The sequence below is a fragment of the Apaloderma vittatum genome, unplaced genomic scaffold (genome assembly GCF_000703405.1).
Source record: "Apaloderma vittatum isolate BGI_N311 unplaced genomic scaffold, ASM70340v1 scaffold23894, whole genome shotgun sequence".
Taxonomy (NCBI): Eukaryota; Metazoa; Chordata; class Aves; order Trogoniformes; family Trogonidae; genus Apaloderma; species Apaloderma vittatum.
This window is the reverse complement of record NW_009712450.1, coordinates 22,262-42,082: the sequence shown is the minus strand read 5'-3', so window position 1 is coordinate 42,082 and position 19,821 is coordinate 22,262. Positions and strand designations below refer to the sequence as shown.

Here is a 19,821-nt window from a genome sequence, read left to right as displayed (position 1 = left end):
TCCCTACAAATTACACTGAATTTTTAGAGGAGCTAGTGCATTTTCTAATCAACCTGCATCTAGATTTCCAGTAATAATCATCTGCCATGTTGAGCAATTTTGAAGTGGCAGTTAACGAACTGTGGTTTTTACTCGCATAGATGTTTTAATTATGCGCGTTTAACTTCTGGTTTTTGTCTCTGCGTGTTTTCAAAGATGATATTTCCCTTCCACTGGCCTTGCCCGTATATTCCTCTCTGTCCCTTGGCGCTGGCAGATGTGTTAAGTGCACCGTGCCCGTTCATCGTGGGAATTGATTCAAGATACTTTGATCTCTATGACCCTCCACCAGACGTTAGCTGTGTTGACCTAGATACCAATACAATTTCTCAGTAAGTATTTATTAACCATTTTCCTTCTGTGTTAATGGGTTTGGCTTCCTGTTTTCAAAGGCAAGAGCTGGACTTTTGGCAAAGCTTTGAGGGCTTTGGTTTTGTTTGTTTTAAACCTGTGAACTTTCTAATCCAGCATCCTTCTTGAACTGAGCCTGCTAGAAATGGTATTTCTTGTTCATCATGGTAGAGTGGAGGTACAATCCTCATGGAACATTATTGCCTTTTGTTCTATTACGTTAAAACCTTACTGCACATGTTGCACGTTTCTTGCGTCTCATTTCATTGTCCCTGGAGGAGAACAGTAATTTTTGTTTCTCATGATCAACTTTCCTAGTGTTGAAGAAACTCTGGTATCTTCGTAGGGGTATCTGCATAAAAATTATAGCAATGAAATCCTATTGCACATGCAGTATAGGAGCTTCATGTTGGGAACTAGAGACTTGAACTTTCATGGTCGAGAGAATCTTTATTAAGCCATAGAATCATGATTAATAACAATATTATGATATTCCTCCTTCAGAACCGTGTAGAGTACTACGTTTTTCTCTAAAACTAATTTTCTAGTATCTAAAATACTAGTAAGGGACAGCAGTGACTGTTAAAATCATTGGGAAATAGTCCACCTTGATACGATATTCCAAACAAAGAATTATTTATCTCCTTGTGATGATGTGATACGAAAAATGCACAGAAGAGGGTAAGGCTTTTAATTCAAGATTCTAAACTACAGAAAATTATTTAGACTTGTATTTCAGTATGATTTGAATATACTCAGTGTGTAACTTCTTAAAGTCCTTGGTCAGTGGTCTTTTGCATCGTCCTACTGGTGGTATCAGTCTTTCAGCATTACTATGCCTAATAAAAAATGGTTTTGTTAAATTCTCTCATTTTGGGATTTATTTTTGCTTCAGAAGAATGTTTAGAGAATATTGCATATATTAAGTATTTGTAAACACAGTTTTTTTAAAGATTTTATGCTCATCCCAAGTTTGTATGGCAATTCTGCTCTGAAGATTTTAGAAACTACTTCAGGCTAGGCTGTGATAGCTTTGGTTTGGGTTTTGTTACATTTTTGGTTAAGAGGAACATGTTTGTGCGTTTCTGCTGTCTAATTAGCTACATATTCACTAATGGAAAACCATTTTTTTCCGCTTATTTCTGTTTTCATTCTATTTTTAGCTGATTTTCTTTACATTTTCTTAGAACAGATTGATTCGGTCTCATTGTATGGGAAAAAAGTGTCAAACAAGTGCTTAATTTTTGCAGCTTTGTGACCGATGGGGTCTGGAGGCTTATTGGTGCCCCCTGTTGGCAAAGAACATGCTGATGGGTTTTTTTCATCAGGATAATGATACAACCAAGTCCAAACCTATACGCACTGAACAAAGCGATTATCGTATCGGATTGATTTCAGGTTACTACGAGCACTCTAGTCATTATCTCCATCCCGGTTGAAGTAATTACAACTCAAAACGTAGCGTGCGCAGTGGTTGCTTGTGCAGTGGCAGGTGCTTAATACTATAAATCTTTCATGAGTGCCGAATGGATTGATTTCAGCGTCAAAGAGGAGCTGCATGATCAGCCGGAAATCCAGGGCATTGGTTGGAGGGCTGTGATCAAATCTCCGTGTTTTTTTGGAGCAAGGTTTGGTTGGGTTTTGGTTGGGTTTCAGTCCTCCTCAGCCCCGTTTCAATGGAGCAAACTGTGTATGTTTTCCCATTTCTCTGGTGGGAGAGAAAAATTCTCTGAATACAGTCCTATATAGACACATGTGTATTCTCATCTTTTTTTTCTTTTTTTTTTTTCCCAGAACTGGAGATAAGAAAGCTATTGCGTGGAAGATCTTACCAAAGAAACCTTGTAAAAACCTGATGAACACTTTAAGTAATTTATATCAGCAACTGGCGGAATGTGAGTGGGAAAGTACTTAGTAAGATTTACATTGAGTGTCGTGTGCCACGTGAGCAAATAAATACAGCTAATTTAATAAGTTCTCAAGTCACCTGTCACACTAAACATGATGGTTTTGTACAGAACAGAACAAAAAAAAAAAATCTGTGCTTTAAGTCTGGAGATTAGAACCCATGTAGGGCCTTTTGGAGTGGAGGAGATTTCCATATCTGTAAGGTGGTGGTCAGTCAATATCCCTTTGTGCTGATGTTATCCTCATGTGGAAAAAAAAAAAAAAAAAAAAGGCAGAGCTCTCTGGAGAATAATAAAGCAAAGAGCAGGCCGGGACCTAACAGACCTTTATTCTGTCTTCAACACCTGCTCAAGCCTGCTGATGTCTTGACAACTGACATAACTTTGACATTCAAGCCGATAGTACTCCACTGAAAATTTTAAGATGGAAGTAACAAGTGTTTTACAAACATTGGGTTTTTAAATGTAGAGCACAATTACTGCTTTCTCTCTGTATCAGCATTTTGCATTGTGTTGTGTTTCGATCGTTTCACTTTGCATCTGAGTGGTGGTTTTCTGTGTACGTACACATTTAATAAGTATAATCTGCTTTTTTGGGAACATCTTGAAATGAACGGCACTATAAAAAAAAAAAGTAGTGCGTACATCCTATCTATGTGTTTGTCCCTAAAATGTGCTCTTGTATAAATTTTCACATGTGTCTATAAACGGCTTTTTTGGAGGGTTTTTTTTTTTAAGCTCTGTCCATACTGGTTCTCTCTGTTGCTGTAGTAACTAATGTGCTGTAATAAGGTAAATGTATCCTGCTTTTGGTATTACCCCGAGATACGTGAGTTGTCTAAGGTCAAGCTGAATCCGATGTGGCATGTCATGATTGAATTTAATTGCATATATTTTAATCTATTCCAAAATTAATGGAGCTCAGTAGTCAGTGAATCTAGTAGGATAAAGAGATTTTTTTTTTTTTAACCAATATTGGAAGAAAAAAAATTGGGTGAAACGTTGTAATGTTGGTTTTGTTCACAGTGCAACAGAGACCAAGAGAAGATGCGTTAATGGAATTAGCAATGAATGACTACGATTTCAATTCTGGGAAGAAGTTACATCTGTTAGATTTGGAGATCCAGGAAGCGTTCCTGTGTTTCATGGCCTCAATACTAAAAGGTTACAGGTCTTATCTCAGGCCAATAACGGAGGCACCCTCTGAAACAGCCACAGATGCAAGTTCTCTCTTTGAACTACAAGGTGAAGGGTCATAGACTTGTTTTATGTGTATCCCTTTATTATTTTAGGTTCTTTCTTGCTTAAAGAATCAAGCTGTTTGCAGTGCTGGTGTTCTGAATGACAGTAGAAAAATCTAAGTGCAGAAATAATTATGTAGTAGCAGCAAAGTGAATGTGTGCTGACTTTTGGTGAGGGCTTTTTTGTTTTGGGCATTCTTACATGCTTCTGATTTTGCTTTATAGGCTTCCTCAAAAGTCGAGACCGTTCACATCAGAAGTTCTACACATTGATGACCAAAACTCAGATGTTTATTCGCTTCATCGAAGAGTGTTCTTTTGTCAGTGATAAGGATGCAAGCCTTGCATTTTTTGATGACTGCGTAGATAAAGTAAGCGTGTCTTCATACGCGTATAGTTTTTAAACTTCTGCTGGTGCTCACATTATCTGATACAGTACAAGCAAAATGGGCAAATTTTATTTCTGCTTTTTCTTCATTTCTTCTCGTCACCGGAGGCTTCTATTTTCCTTTTTTCCTGAGTTTTGTTTTAGCTTCATAATCTTGAAAGTGTAAACATGATATTGTGAGAACAAATTTACGTAACCCAGTGACAAAATGCCGTCGATCAGTACTTAGTTTTCATCTTGTTGAAGGTTAATTCTCTGACTAATGTTAAATAGGATTATTCAGAATGCAGTGACTATGGAAGTGTCAAATTCTATCTATTTTATTTTATAGAATGGTTTATGAGGGCACTGAAGATGATGCCCCAGCTAAAGTTTTCTTGCCTTGCAAATTCAGATAGTTCTCCCCTAAAAGTAACGTGTAGGTTGGTGATGCCACTGTGAGGCTGCACGTGATCTGTGGAGCTGCTGGAGCTTTCACCTGTTCCAAAAGGTGAAGTAGCCACTCGTACAGCTGAAGCAGAGACTCATCCTTTCTGCTGCCAGTTGTTTTGTTAGTTGATGCCACGGGCAGCTTTTTCCGCTATAAAAAAAGTGCTCGTGAGAGCATCGGGAGAATAAATTTTACAGAAAATGCTTGTACTTCTCCAGCTTCTGTTTCAATCAGTGAGGATTTCATTCCATTTTAATAATGGGAAAAATGCTTCTATGCCAGTGGTAGGTGTGAGGAAACTTAGGCACTAGAATTACTGTGCGCTTACGATTTGCCATGGCTTTAGAATTGCGTGTGAAACTGAGTTTTCCTTGATGTGAGGGAGTGGGTTTCCAGGTAGAATTTCTCTGAACAATAATATATTTGCCCCATCTTTTTCCTGCTTGTCTTTCTTGAATTCTCTTATTTCTGGTACTATGCTTAACAGTCACATGCGAAGTCAAAATATTGAAGCATACCAAGGACTGCTGTGTGAGCTAGAGCTTCAGCAAATATGCTCTTTGACCAGATATCAAATTTGAATTATTTCAGTAAAGAGAATATTTATGAACATATTAATGCCTTTCGCTAGGTGAGTCAGTACCTCAAAGGCTGTGCGTGAAAGAGTGATGTTATGACTTGAAAGCTGATATGGTAACTTCTTACCAGTAGTTATAAGCCACTGAATTGCGACAGATTTTATGTACTGTGAAATTAATTATCTAGATAATATAATCAAAGCCCTCTCTTAAATAATCATAAGAATGGTTTAAACTGAAGAGTCATCTTTTCTTCATGTTATTTTCTCCTAGACAGCAGCAGCAGAGATCGTAATCGATTACCCGTTTTGTCTACTGAAAGATACGGTGTAATCGTCTCACAAGCTTTCATTTTTCCAGGAATTCAAAAATTATCTCAGTTCAGTACACGTTTAAGCTACTGGCTTTATTATATTTCACTGCTGAAACTTTTAACTGTGGGGTTTTTACATCCTGAAATGTATTTAAATGGCCAAGTAAGATTTCATTTACTTCTACTTTACAGGAGCCATATGTTCTTGCTACTTGGCTAGTTTGATTTGCTGCTTTTTTCCATCTGTCTCATGCAGTAAAATGTGTAATTAAGAACACCTCTTTGTATGTTTATCAAATTTTAAATATTCAAGAGTTTTACTGAAACTACTTGATATTTTTCCACCTCACTGGAGGGAGAGAACTGTGGGCTATGCTTCTGTTTGTGCATCAGTTCTCTTGAAGCATGAAGAACGAGGCTTAAGGTTCCACAGCTTCCGATTTGTTTCTTCGAAATGATGTACCGTTAGGCTGTAGTTTAGTTGCCACTTAGACCATTTAAATTCTCCTCTCTGCAACAGCCAGGCTAGCAAAGCAAAGATTTACGGTCAAATTGCCAATAACAGAACTGAAAACAAAGCAAGACAGGTGCAGCTGTAATTTCTGTTTAATTATAGTATGATTACGAGTTGCTCTTGTTACCCATGAACTGAGTTTCTAGACTAGCTATGTATATGCTGAATTTTCATGCACACAGCTGTCGAGTTATCAGAAAGAGAAAGAAAACCATGAAACTACCCTTCACCTTTTGGATTACTGGTTTTTTTGAAAGACAAAGTTATTCTTATCCCCTGCCTTTAATTTTAGTAAGGTCACCTGTTTTTCTTCTGCTGTCTCTTTGAATGCACGTGTATTTCTGCAGTCTCTGCAAATTAGCATGGCCTTAATGCCTACATAAATGACTGAAATTCCTAGATAGTGTTGTTGGATCTCGTATGCAATCAGACAACTGGTTAAAGTTTGTTATTGTTTTCAGTAGTTAAAACAGAGGGGGAAAAGACAGCTCTTACTTTCCTATTTAGAAGCGAATTTCAGGTTATTGCTGCAGTTGGAAACATAATTCCAGATATGGTTGTATTCAAAAAGATGAATCTCTTTGTACAACTGAAAAGAGTAATTTCAGATTATATTGTTAAACACAGATTATTGTGTTGAAGTCAAGTTTACAAAAACAATGCAACATTCTACAATTTTCGTTTTAACTTTGCAAGGCTTGACCGTATTGCTTTAACAGCAGAACATACAGTAACACCAGTAACCTCCTCTTCGTTTACCATAACCTCTCCAGGTAGATACGGACAAAACGGGGGAAACGCGACTTATAGAGCTGGATGAGTCGTACAAGAGTGAGCACACGGTTTTCATAACGCCCCCTGAGATCCCTCATCTGCCAAATGGTGAAGAGCACCCTCTGCAATACAGGTAACCTAAGGACGCGGGAGGATGTTGACCGAACAGCTACCCTTGGAGAGTTTTGTTTCTGGGTTCTTGTGATAGCCATGAAGTACAGGTTTTCCTCTCCCTGTATGTTGCTCAAGTAAAAATATGTATGTAAAACGCCTAGCATGCCAGCTCTTTGGAATTTTTAATGGTTTCATGCGTGTGTGTACACGCAGAAGCGATAATAAAGCTGGCTGTGCGTTCACATTACATTGTGGGCACTGTTTAAGGTTAAAATTGAAATTAACGGACGCAGTCTGTCGGCCTGCTGCTACTACTGATAGCAATACAAGCTGCAGATACTCTTTGGAAAGAGAGAGTACGTTTCAAAGAATCAGTGAAAATTGGTGTTACTAATTTATGAGAACGTCTATTGGTTTCTTCATTAATTCTGAGAAACATTTTGAAATCTAATTTCATCTTCTAGATAGTTTGATATTGTTGATATTGATTTTTATAAACCTCTGTCATGTGGTGCTCACTAGGGACTAAGCCACACAGATACATTATTTTTTTTTATTAACTGGAATCAATACTAATGTATTTGACACATTAATTAAAGAAAATGCCATGAAGCAGACATATTTATCAATTCATGTTGCTTACACTGAAATAACAGGTTAAGTGACCATGCAGGCTTATGAAATCCTGCGAATGGGTTAGTAAATCATTTTGTCGGTGGCATTTTTAAAGGTTTGCTTTTGTGTTTTCTGTTTCCTGTGTAGCTTCTGGTGCAACCGTGTAATTGATTTCATTTGCTATTGTGTGACGCATTGACTTTGGAACTGCCTTACAGGAGTTCAGTGACGCATTTCTTTTACAGCTATAATGGATTTCCAGTATTAAAACTAGATTTGTTTGAGCGACCCGAAGGATTTCTCACAGCACCAAATCACAAACTGTCCTCCAAAGCCAGCAGTCCCAATAGCCCATCACCAATGTTCAGAAGAACTAAACAGGTACTTGCAGATGTTCTTTTAGTGCGAGATGCTGTGAACACGAGCTGTTGGGCTTCCACATCCATTTCGTGATTGCTTTTCACTGCCCAGGCCTTTAAGAGGGGCTCTGACTTTCAAAGGTTTCTTACAAAAAAGGCAGACCAAAAGCAATAGGCATAAAAACTTGCGTTTCTTTAAATGTAGCAGGGTGATATTGCCCAGCAACTGGTTTTGGTATCACTCCCTCTGCTTTCATTTTCTTTCCCTCTTCATACAGAGTACGTTATTCATATTAACGTTGCAGTAGGTCTAATGATACGTGTTCGGTTTTTAACATGTAGATTATGTGATGTGTATGTAAAAAAACACACAAATAATCTTTATAATTCTTTACAGGAAATTAAATCTGCACATAAAATTGCTAAGAAGTACTCATCCATACCACAGATGTGGTCCAGATGTTTGTTACGTCACTGCTATGGTCTTTGGTTTATTTGCCTTCCTGCGTACGTGAAAGTGTGCCACTCAAAAGTCAGGGCTCTGAGAACTGCGTACGACGTGCTACAGAAAATGCACACCAAAAAAATAGATCCGCCTGATGAGGTAAAATAAGGCAACCTCAAAATGCCAGAACCGGCCCGCGGGTTTTGTTGAGCGGAACACGTGCTTGGCTGCAGAAGCGCGACACTAACTTGGGTGTCTTCTCAGGTGTGCTACCGAGTGCTCATGCAGCTGTGTGGACAGTACGGGCAGCCTGTGCTAGCAGTGAGAGTGCTCTTCGAAATGCAGAAAGCTGGTGTTGACCCCAATGCCATTACTTATGGCTACTACAATAAGGTACATACTTTTGAAAGAGGAGGGGGGAAAAATATTTGGATTTTTATCCAGGCGAATAGAAGCAAACAAAGTAAGGGAGTAGTCCAGATGTAATTCTGTCCTTTCTAGTAACTGGGAGAAATGCAAGGCAGAATAATTGTGTTGTCTTTGTAGGTTTAGAAGTTTGCTTTGTAACCGCTAGTGAAACCCGATTTGAAATTCATGTTAATGATTTCACACCTGACTGTTCCTTAAGACGACTCTGTTTGATATTTCCAAAATAGGCTGTTTTGGAAAGTACCTGGCCTTCAAGTAATCGAGGTGGCTATTTCCTATGGATGAAAATACGAAACGTGGTTTTAGGAATAGCACAGTTTAAAAAGGCATTGAAAAAGCTACCGGCAAGCACTTCACATACAGCCATTCCTGGTAGAGTATTCATAGCCTTTTCTTTTTTTATTTTCATGCTGACAAAATTATTTCAGAGAGCATTCTGTTGTGAATTTGATGATAAAACCATTTTAGAGAATAAAAAATAATTTCTTGCACAGTTTTTTTTAAAAACAGCTCTTTTTGTATGTCTGAATGCAGAATAGTCTCTTCTTTATTTATTGTATCAGCTGTTTGTGGAGACAAACTGTGAATACGAAATCGATGAGATAATTATCCTAGTTCATACAGTAGCCAGTCTCATAACCAGCAGAAAATTCTGTCCAAACCAGCCATTTTTCTTCTGTTTTCCCCCTTTTTTGATGTTGATTAAGAGGCAACTAGAACTAGGCCTTGAGTTTGTACTACTCTTTGCAAGTTCTGTGTGCCAGCTGAAATGGATGTACTTACTTTCATCTAGAACATAAGTACAATAATCGAGTCTCTAAATTTGGTTTTCTTTCCTTTTCTTTCTGATAAAGACTTTTGTGGTGTTCATATGGTGATACTAACATGCTGCTGATTACCTGTAGTTTGTATTTTTCATGGACGCTACTTTCCATAGTGTCTATAACTTACTAGTAGTGAAGCAAGATAGTACATTTTAAACTACCAGCAATATAGTTTAGTTGTGGTTGACCTCGGAAGACTTTTACAATACACATGGATAAATGCATGAAGATCATCTGAATCATCTGTCCAGGTCCCTTCTAAGCAGGGTTGTTCTGATTCCAAACACGTACAAATAAACCTTTGCCCTGACTAACAGAATAGATGCAAGGACCTTGTGGCTGGAGTGTTTCTCCGAGACTCAGGGGACTGTAGCCCTCCTGCTGTCTTTCTCGCTACCCTGTAGGATGACCTTGAACAAGTTTACTTCGCTTCTGCCTGTTCTTCATGAAGCTGACCACCTTGATAAACCACTTTGAAACCTGTCTTCTAAAAGCACTTTGTAAGAGCTTTGTGATGATGATCGTAACTCAGACCGTGTAAACTAAGGAAGTGTAATTAGTCCTTTCCTAAATAACTGTCATTTATATAATTCATGGTATTTGCTTTTGATGTGATCTGATTATCTTTTTAAAGATTTCCTTTGCGTGAAAGCACATAGCTAGAATGCATGCTGCGTCTCCAGGCAATCCCAAAAGACTTTTCTATATATTCCAGAGTATTTGGTTATCTTTACAGTAGCAACAAGGGTTTTAGTGTTTCTGTAGAGATTCAGTGCATCATCTTTAGGGACAGAAGCTGACTTGCAGCCCTGTTGTGCTTACTGGTATCTCCTAAACCCCCTAAAGATGATGTAGGGGCTGCTGGAGACTTCAGGCTGATCTGGACAAAGGCCAGGAAGCGCGTGTGACTTGAAGCGCTCACTATTTATAGCGAAAAAGAAAATTTCTTATATGCTTTTGTCTTCAATCAGACTACACAAGTTATGCCTGGGACAGTGGTTTGTCTTAAAAATGGTTCTTTTTTGGAGGCTGATAGTTATTTTTATTTTATACTTATTTTGTAAGCAAACACATGGTGGCTGCTGCATACTTTTGATTTTTTTTTACTTTCTAGAATAAACCCATGAGAATTACATGCATTAACTCTGAGAAACATACTGTGCTAAAATGAAACCATGTTTAGATGCCTCTTAGAGTTGTTGAAAAGGTGTGACATTTTGATCAAATAAACGAGACAACAGACTCAAAGACAAGCAACGCTTTAGTACAGTATTTAAAAAGAAATGTTTCAAATTACCCCTTTAATTTCATCCTGTAGAGCATCGCTTCAGTATTTATACTGTAAAAGTAAGCCAATCATTTTTCTCACTTTTTCAGTGGTAAAAAGTTCTCTGTTAATTGGAATGTACTTGATAAGAGGCCTTTGAATTACTGCAGATATTCAGTTTATTCTGCTCAACAATGTCACGCTATTAAATACCATAATGTCTTTATTCTGTCATCGCCCTGTTCTGATAGGGGGACTTTCAGACTCTGGCAATAACACATCATTCAAAGAAGAAGCCAGGCAAGGGAAAACTTGTCTTCAAGATATACAAGAACAGAAAGAGGACAAGAGAGAGAGTGATTCCAGTTCTCGTACGTATCTTGTGAATACAGATACCTCATTCATTGTGAATAAATAGGATTTCAGCAAAAGCTAAGTGGGGCAGCTGATTTATTTATTTCTTTTTTACAGTGAGTCTGTGTGATGATGCCAGTTTATCCCCGTGCCTTAAGTTCTTTTCTCTAAATGCAATTTTCTGGATGTCTAATAGTTTAACTTTGAATATTACAGTTCTTTTTTCCCTCCACTGTTTCAAGTAAGTGATAATGGTAATAGAAAGGCTTAATGATAATTACAGATTAATGATTTTGTCTTTAAAAAAAGCTACAGGATTCTACCAATCTGTTTTCTTTATAAATCCCGTAGGAGGAGAATAGCTAAATTTTTGTAGTCCAAATTACTTGGCTGCCTGGAATTCTCAAAATTTAGTAGGAGATGGATCAGAAATAAGAAGGACTTTGAATTTGCCCTGGACATGTTTTTGTTTTTGTTTTTTTTTTTCCCTTCAGGTTTTACATCTGCTGCTCATGATTCTCTTAACTGCAGTTGAGCAGCACAGGCTTCACACAAGCTTGTAGCAGATCAGATGGCATCATAAAAGCATTTAAGTACTGTAGATTCCCATATATGTTAATTGAAAATACACTTCTCTGTAAGTGTTCTCCTAATAATGCCATTATTTAAATTTTTCACTGTGCTTTCCGTTATAAAAGGGATTAAATAACCATAGTTCAGTAGTTCCAGCTTGAAAACCTGTGCCCGAGTAGATACCGGGCTGCACGTCATGGGGTCCGTACGGCGTGCTGTCTCTTAAACCTGCACCTCGCAGCTAATGAAAACGTAAGATTTACATTAAGTTGCTTTCAATCTAACGAAGTGTCTGTCCTTTTCGGTGTACAGTGTCTGAAGTGGAGAGCACAAAAGGGAGCGGCGACTGCCTGCCTAAACTAAATTATCAGAACTCAAGTAATGCCAAAGCCCCTTCTAGCATAGTGCGGCTCAACGGGACGGTTGACAGTACCATAGCAGAAGCTAGCACGGGTGAGTAGAAATAAAAACAGATTTTTGATTCTTGTGCAGTTATGTCTATATGTATTCCATTTTTAACAAGTGCTCTAAGTAGTGTGCCCGAGTTCTGGGGTTTGGGTTTTTTTGCACTAGTTAACATCTGCTTACAAAATGCCAGGTCTTGGTGTTTGGAGGTGGTTTTTTTTTCTTATAACCTCTGGCAACTTAAAAATTCCTTAAGGAGGGACAAGAGGTTTCTGTGCAGAGCAATTAAAAGAAACTGCCAGTTTTTTTCACAAGTCTTTAATAATGTCAAACCTGGTTATTCTAATACAGTCAACTGTGCTTGGAATGCTGTAATATTGTACTTTAAAGTCTACATCTTTATGCTGTGGCAAAACAATGGAGATTTCTGACAGTGACTCCTTTTGTTGGCTCTACTAATTCATCAGATAAGAAAGTATCGCACTTTTTTTGCAATTTCCTAGATCCTGTTGCTGTCCCTAGCTTTCAAACCTCATAGTAACGGAGCATGTCTCCAAAAGAGGAAACTAAACACATCTGAGGCTTTTCCCGATGGCGTCTTTCAAAGTGGTCTTGAGTTGTACAATGTGACTCCGCTTGAAACACTTTATCTTCTGACCTTTCCTAAAAGTTGTGACCACAGTCAACTCAACTTCTCAGCCCCGAGCACAACGCAAAGCGAATTCCATCTCTCGGTGTTGTGAAGTGTTTGAAAGATGAGACAAATTTGTGTTCTTTTGTAATTTGGTTCTCTTGCGTAGCAAGAAATAAAGCGCCTCGTTTCATTTGTTTTTCAGAGAGTTCTGTGGGATTGCTGTTCACATCTTCTTTTGAGAATGCCGGTGAAGCAGGAGTGATAAAAAGTAAATCCCTCAGAAGAAGACATAAAAGCGCAGTAGAACCTGACTTAAGGGAGATACCGTGGGAAAGCAGGAACCGTAACCTGAGTGGAGATGGTTTAGTGGGGCTCATGATAAATAGAATAAATCAGGAAGCAAACCCTGGGGAAATTGCTGAAAAACTAGGAGCCGATGCCAAAATCTTATCTAGTGCATTGCAGAAAAGCATAAGGCCAAAAACTCTGAATATCAGAACTTCCTCTTTAGGATCCAAGAGAGAAAGCCTGGAGAAAGAATCTAGTGATGAAGATGCAGCTTTTGATTGCAGCTTTACAGATAAAACAGAGTCTCCTGTTATCTTCGATCTGGAAGACTTGGATGCGGAACCTGAAACATCTACAGCCGTGAAAGCTTCCAGTGAAAAATCTAGAAAGCTGCAAAGAAAGAGCAGCTTTCCAGTAAAGCCAGTGGAAAAGACAGATGTTGAAACTGGATTTGATCCACTGTCTCTGCTGGTTGCCGAGACGGAACAGCAGAAAGAGGATGAGGAGGATGATGATGATAGAAGTGTTTCTACTCCATCTGCAAGACGAGATTTAGCCGAAGAAATAGTCATGTACATGAACAATATGAGCAGCCCTTTGTCGAGTCGCGCCCCGAGCATTGAGCTGCAAAAACCCTGTGATGACAAAACCATTAATAAAAAAAGCCCGACAGTAATCCAGCCGTGTAGGAGGTCCAGCCTTCCCCCAAACTCCCCAAGGCCATCCAGTCTTACCAAATCCAAGAGTTATCATGCGAAAAATGACGAAAGGCCAAGAGATAGGCTTTGGTCCTCCCCAGCTTATTCCCCCAACAGTCCGGCAAAGGAACAACCACAGGATGCAACTAGTGCATTAACACTCGTGTCGTCACCATCGTTCAACTTGGATACGCTGTTAACGCCCAAGTTTGATGTTCTGAAAAGCAGCATGTTTTCTGCTGGCAAAGGGGTTGCAGAGAAAGCTAGCAAGTGGTACTCAAAATTTACAATGTATGCTGCATCCTCAAAGGTAAATTTTGGTAATTACTTCCCCCCCCCCGCAAAACCTAAGCTCCTCTAAACTAAGCAAAAAGCTTTGTGAAAGTTTAATCACTGAATTCTACATGATGAATCCCCCTTTTGAATGACGTGCCTCCTGGTTGACCGTGTGCATTAAGTTAGTTTAATCACTTTTGAATTGCCAGGACTCTAATTTTATTGTCCTGAATCAAACACAGTTTTTGTCTAGTCTGGGTCCATGCCTTCAAGTTACTGAGACAAAGAAGGCTGCCTCATATTTTCAGAAGTATTTTTGCTTTCCTCTCCTCTTCTCAGCAGAATTGTGTTTTCTTAGGATCAAAATTCAGATCGAGCAAGTGTTTCATCTCTTGGAGCTCTGGACTCAGAATCTACTTCTCTAACTGATGAGGATGTCTGCAATGATTTTGAAAGTGCCTCTCCTCAGGAGAATACTGCATCCGAAATTAAGGGAATTGGCCTCAGCAGGACAAGTCTAGAAAGCTCAGCTTCCCATGATGGCTCATCAAAGCAATTTGACCAGTGTGGTAAGAGACAGCTTTTGCATTGCATTCATCAATCTGGGCAAAAATATTCCTCTTCTAGAAGTTATTCTTTCATAATTCTCAGTTTGGGATCATCCTAGTCATTAGTACTTCTTGTGGAAGAAGTAAGTTTTTTTTTTTCCTACCTGAAAACTGTTACTCATACAGGTATGTCCATATTGACCAGTCCTTTATTGTAGAACCTTGTTTTGGGTGTTCTTTCTCGTGGAATAACTTGCACAGGAACATCCTGTCCCTGAGTTAAGTTTCTGGATGTTACAGCTGTGCAAATAAGAGACCTTTTGGGTTCTTCAGTTTTCATACAATCATCTTATTTGTGTAAGCAGTACAGCTCTGGAAAACATCTATAAAGACTTTCAAATAGTGATTTTTAGAAAACAAAATGAGACAAAGTGGTAAAAATCCTTTTTGGAAAATTGTTAGCATTGTCTATAAGGCAGTATTGAAGCTGATTATCAGACAGGCTTTAGTTATTTTTTTTCTTCCTGATCTGCACTGGGTAATTGGTAGTGACTGTATCGATCTCGGTACCACTGTCCTTACGGAGAACAGCACGTTAAGCAGAACCAGGATGAAAGGAAGATCTGTCTGCTTAGACCCTTCTGCTTAGCACGTCGAAGCGCATGCCCAGTTTGTGGGACGGGGAGGAACTGGGGAGGGGCATTGGGGGCTGCCATCGTGGCTGGGGGGCTGGGGCATCCCAAGGGGAGCCCGGCTCGTTGAGCGTGATGAAGAGAAGGGTCAAGGGTATCTGCAGTCACAAGCAGCACCTCTTACCCTTCCCTAGCTTTTTGTCCAGATGGAAAGTGTGGGTATGAATTACTTAATCTGTAAAATGTGATTCCAAGCTACCAACTGTTGTAAAAGAAGAGGAAAACTGAACATATGGAAATTCTGTGTTGGTAGATTTTATTTTTGCTGTTGGTGGTGCTGGGCAGATGGCAGCCTCACACTCCAGCTTCACATCTTTTTCTCTCCGAGTATATCCGATTTGCTGCATCTCCCATCACGCATTCTATGGCTGCGGTGTTGTTTGACCAGGAAAGCAGTTCACAGTTTCTGAATAACTAATGTTTTGGGTTCCTTTTGTTAATAGGTTCTCTTTCAAAGTTCCCTTTGCCTGACAAATCGGAGTTGATGTCTTCTTGCAGTACGAGCAGTACCAGTGTGTTTCAGAACTATGCTATGGAGGTACAGGATGATTTATTGATTTTAATTGATACACTAAAAGCATATGTCTTTATATATAAACATTATCTGAATTTCGGTCCAAGTTCAAAGCCTAAAACTAATCTGCTGAAGGACAGATAAATATTTCTGTGGCAGAGAAGGTTTCATTTCAGATCCTGCTCTAGAAATGTCTTTATTCCAGTCACATCTTTTGGTTCTTAAAGCTGCAGTTCTCAAAAGTTTGAGAATAGGATGCCACTGAATTCTGACATCTAAATCTGTGGCACAGCTAAATTTGTTTAAAGTGGGAATACTAAGTCATAAATAGCACTATGCATTTACAACTAGCTACTTTTTGTTGTAGCTTTTAGTAAGATGATTTTGCTTTTCACTAATACACTGAGTTTAAATGGCCCTTTTTAATTTTTTTCAGTGGATTTGGATTAATAACTTGACGTTTTCATCTTTCCCCCCCATTTCTATTATGAGAGGGACTACCAAAGAGTATTTAAATTCTAAGACTAATTTATGTAGCTGCATAAATATTCCTGTACTATATATGTTTGCAAACAGAATATAAATGATACATTATTGTTAATAAAATATTATTGAATAACTGGCTGAGTTTACTTTGAGAAGCCATAAAAGGGTTAACCAACCCGCTTAAACTGCATTTCATGAGCATCCAGATTCCAGTCTTGCTACAATACAACAACGACCTGCATTTAATAAATTTTTGGACGGTGTTTGTTCCAGTCATTTCCCACATCAGCTGGCTGCTCATGCAGGTTGCGCTTAAGAGTTAACAGTTGCTCTGAAATGCATAGCTTGAAACCCAGATGTTCCAACTTAAATCTTGAGAATGAATCCGTTGCTGAACTGACATGCACGTGGTGAGCAGTACCTGTCTAAGGGCAAAGATTTTTGGCTGTAGTTTCAACTGCTTTGTAAAAGAAAAGTAGTTTTGAGAATGCTTTATAGTGGGGTTCCCTTTGCTGCTCACAGGTCCTCATCTCAAGCTGTTCGCGATGTCGAACTTGTGACTGTTTGGTTCATGATGAAGAAATCATGGCAGGCTGGACGGCGGATGATTCAAATCTCAACACCACATGTCCATTCTGTGGCAATTTATTTCTGCCCTTTTTGAGCATAGAAATCAGAGATCTTCGGCGACCTGGGCGGTAATAACACTATTTGAATTCTCCTCTGTTTTGAATGCTCATACTTGTGAAGAGGTTTTGGTTTGGTTTTTTAGATAATATTAAGCTTTTGCTTTCCCTGCAGTTATTTTCTGAAGTCCAGCCCTTCTACAGAAAACATGCAGGTCCCATCGCTTTTCTCAAATCAGAGTGGGAAGTCCTGTAACACTGCAGCTACAGCTGGCCTCACTACATCTCTAATGTCTGTGCAAGAGGATATAAATTCAAACAGGTAAACTTGGGTTTTCTGCAAGGAAACTACTCAGGTTCTCTGTGGATATGCATGTATTCCTTGCCAACTGCAATAAATGTAATAAGATATTCTCTGAAGAAGAGAAACTGAACTGAGGGAGGATCTCCATATTGCTTCTCCCTTATCTCTAAGTTGGCCACATCATGCTTTTTCAACATGGTGTTTACCATTTCATCAATAATAGAAAAAAAAATAAATCATTTAGGCGTCTGTAATTCTGCAAGTCTTATGAGCTCTTTTTAGGATGTTTTTATCAGTGCAAAGGGGAGTAAAACTTTTATGTTTTGATTTATTTCCAGTTTATTTCTGTCTGTGTACATGTGTGAGCACGCACAGTGCAACAAAAAGCTGACACTCTTTTCTCTTTCTTTTCTTCCCTAGCAAATCTAAGCAACATGACAATATTTGTGCCAGAAGTATCCAGATCCCCTCAGGAAGAAGACAAAATACCTCTGGATTGGAATGTACAAGCCACCCTGTAGCAAGGAGTATCAGTACTTTTGGTCCATTGGAAGAAGATGAGAAGGAAAACCAGAAGATCAGCCATATCATTCCTACTGGTAGCCTGCCTGCTACTTTGCAAGGACCAACAGTGTGTAGTTTTTCTACCTTAAACATCATTTTAAGTGCACAGTAGATTAATGTGAAAAAGCATTAATTAGGAGAACAGAATTAACCATCCCAAATTACAAGAAACACTAGGGTTTATGATTTGAACCAATACTAATTGTAGCTTTTAGTTCTTGGTGTGTCTCACAGGGAACAGAAGCCTTCGTAAGACTTTGTAGAGACAGTTACTTTCCAACTAATGGCATTTTTACTTTTTTACCACAGGATTCCTTGGGTCTAGAGTGGCGCTTACCTAGTCCTGATCCTATAACGGTTCCTTACCTCAGTCCTCTGGTAGTATGGAAAGAGCTTGAGACCTTACTTGAAAACGAAGGGGATCATGCAATAACGGTGGCAGACTTTGTGGATCATCATCCTATCGTGTTCTGGAATTTGGTGTGGTATTTCCGACGCTTGGACTTGCCCAGCAACTTACCAGGATTAATACTTTCTTCTGAGCACTGCAATAAAAACTCCAAGGTATGAAATCGCAGAGGAAATACTGAGGTATGAGGAATGCTTGTTTTCCCGTATAAGAAGTTGTTAGATAATTCTAATTGTTAGATAACTCTTAGAAATGTGTCTGGGCCCAGTCCTGAATTGGTAAAGAATGTGTCAACTGAAGGAAAATGTGCTTAACTCTGGAATTTGGGCTCAGCAGTGCTAGTGTGGGGTAAGTGGTGAGCTCTTACTAGTCACATGGTAATTTGTGATCCTCAGTTAGGAAGAAGATATGTTTCTAGTTGGTTTTGTTGCAGTTTGGTGACGAGTTAAGCAGTAGTAAAAGGAGGAAGTGACGATTTTAGGACTGTAGGACAATACACGAAATACTCATTTGCTATGTTGTCAACATCCCGTTCAGATTTAGCCTTCTCTGGTTTTATAGCAGTTTTAATATTAGAGCTCGTTACCAGGAGGCCTGTAGATGCGAAGATATATTTTTAAATACAAAAGTCCTCTGTAAATGACTTAGTAATAAAATATCTTTATGTGTGCACTCTCCTGTTCAGATTCCACGAAACTGTATGTCAGAGGACAGTAAATACGTTCTCATTCAGATGCTATGGGACAATATGAAATTGCATCAGGATCCAAGGCAGCCCCTGTATATTTTGTGGAATGCTCAGAGTAAGCTTTGTTTCTTGTGGGGTTTTCTGGTTTTAAAAGAACAATTGTCATTTCAAGCAACTGAAGAATATGTCTTGAAAAGAGATGTCTTTGTGGCTAGCTCACACGAGATACATAACTCATTTTTGATCATACTGCTTTTTGTCTTGCAGGTCAAAATCGCACTCTTTTGTTTGAGAGTGAGTGTTAAGTTTGGTGTCGCTATTCTGAGTTTGTGTGGCTTCTTTTGGGAGGGGGGGAGGGTGTTTGTGTGTTTAGCTCTAAACTGCTCAAACAAGTTTGGTTTTCCAACGTATTTGTTTCAAATCACTGACCAGCATCTCCAGTGGCTTTTTCTTCCCTCGGAAGGGAGGGGAGTATGTTTTGGTGGTAGAGTGAGCGCACATTGACAGTTCATCCACTCAGCTTCTTGGGTTTGGAATTTGCTTCCTGAGGATTTTGTTGCCAGTGTCAGATCATGTGCCTGAAAACAGCTCGTGACCCATTACAGCACTTGAGTTTTCTCCTCCATGCTTTTTGTTTCTTACGTCCATATTATTTTGACTTGCCGGTTTTTGTTCTTTGTTCACTACATACGTGTCAATGTGATCACAGTTTGCGTAGCCTCCCACCCTTTTTTTTTCTTTTACTAACTTTCTACTTGCTACACAAAGAATATATTCGTTCTTACAGCCTTTCTAATGTTTTCCAGCCCAGAAGTACCCAATGGTCCATTTATTGCAAAAAGATGATGACTCTTTTAATCAGGAGCTCTTGAGGAGTATGGTGAAAAGCATCAAGATGAATGATGTGTATGGACCAATGAGTCAAATATTGGAGAGATTGAACAAGTGGCCACACATTAAAAGACAGCGGTAAGAACGTGAACATGCCTGTCTGGAGCAAAGTTGGACAACAGTAAGGCTATTGTAATGTGAATTACATTTTTACAGTTTGCTTTTTAAAGGAAAAAGCACTGATTTTTGGCAGCCTTCTCGAATTTACCACTCTGGTAAATATTCTTTTTTGTGATAGCTTTCACAAACTTATTTTAGGAAAAAAAAAGGGAATTATGTTCAG

General features: G+C 38.9%; 1 protein-coding gene across 1 annotated transcript in view; it reads left to right on the top strand.

The window, feature by feature from the left end:
• The window catches only part of DENND4A (DENN/MADD domain containing 4A), a gene marked incomplete at its 5' end in the record, with an annotated part of 29,075 nt that overhangs the window by 8,693 nt on the left and 561 nt on the right, over window positions 1–19,821 (top strand). Inside the window, 21 exons of the mRNA XM_009867996.1 lie at window positions 196–371; window positions 2,185–2,285; window positions 3,324–3,542; window positions 3,764–3,909; window positions 6,535–6,668; window positions 7,510–7,645; window positions 8,021–8,227; window positions 8,333–8,461; window positions 8,725–8,869; window positions 10,840–10,959; window positions 11,828–11,968; window positions 12,757–13,850; window positions 14,175–14,385; window positions 15,500–15,594; window positions 16,579–16,754; window positions 16,858–17,004; window positions 17,407–17,617; window positions 17,860–18,114; window positions 18,645–18,762; window positions 18,915–18,941; window positions 19,454–19,616. Of these exons, the coding sequence (XP_009866298.1) occupies window positions 196–371; window positions 2,185–2,285; window positions 3,324–3,542; window positions 3,764–3,909; window positions 6,535–6,668; window positions 7,510–7,645; window positions 8,021–8,227; window positions 8,333–8,461; window positions 8,725–8,869; window positions 10,840–10,959; window positions 11,828–11,968; window positions 12,757–13,850; window positions 14,175–14,385; window positions 15,500–15,594; window positions 16,579–16,754; window positions 16,858–17,004; window positions 17,407–17,617; window positions 17,860–18,114; window positions 18,645–18,762; window positions 18,915–18,941; window positions 19,454–19,616 (4,151 nt within the window). The remainder of the gene's footprint in view (window positions 1–195; window positions 372–2,184; window positions 2,286–3,323; window positions 3,543–3,763; window positions 3,910–6,534; window positions 6,669–7,509; window positions 7,646–8,020; window positions 8,228–8,332; window positions 8,462–8,724; window positions 8,870–10,839; window positions 10,960–11,827; window positions 11,969–12,756; window positions 13,851–14,174; window positions 14,386–15,499; window positions 15,595–16,578; window positions 16,755–16,857; window positions 17,005–17,406; window positions 17,618–17,859; window positions 18,115–18,644; window positions 18,763–18,914; window positions 18,942–19,453; window positions 19,617–19,821) is intronic.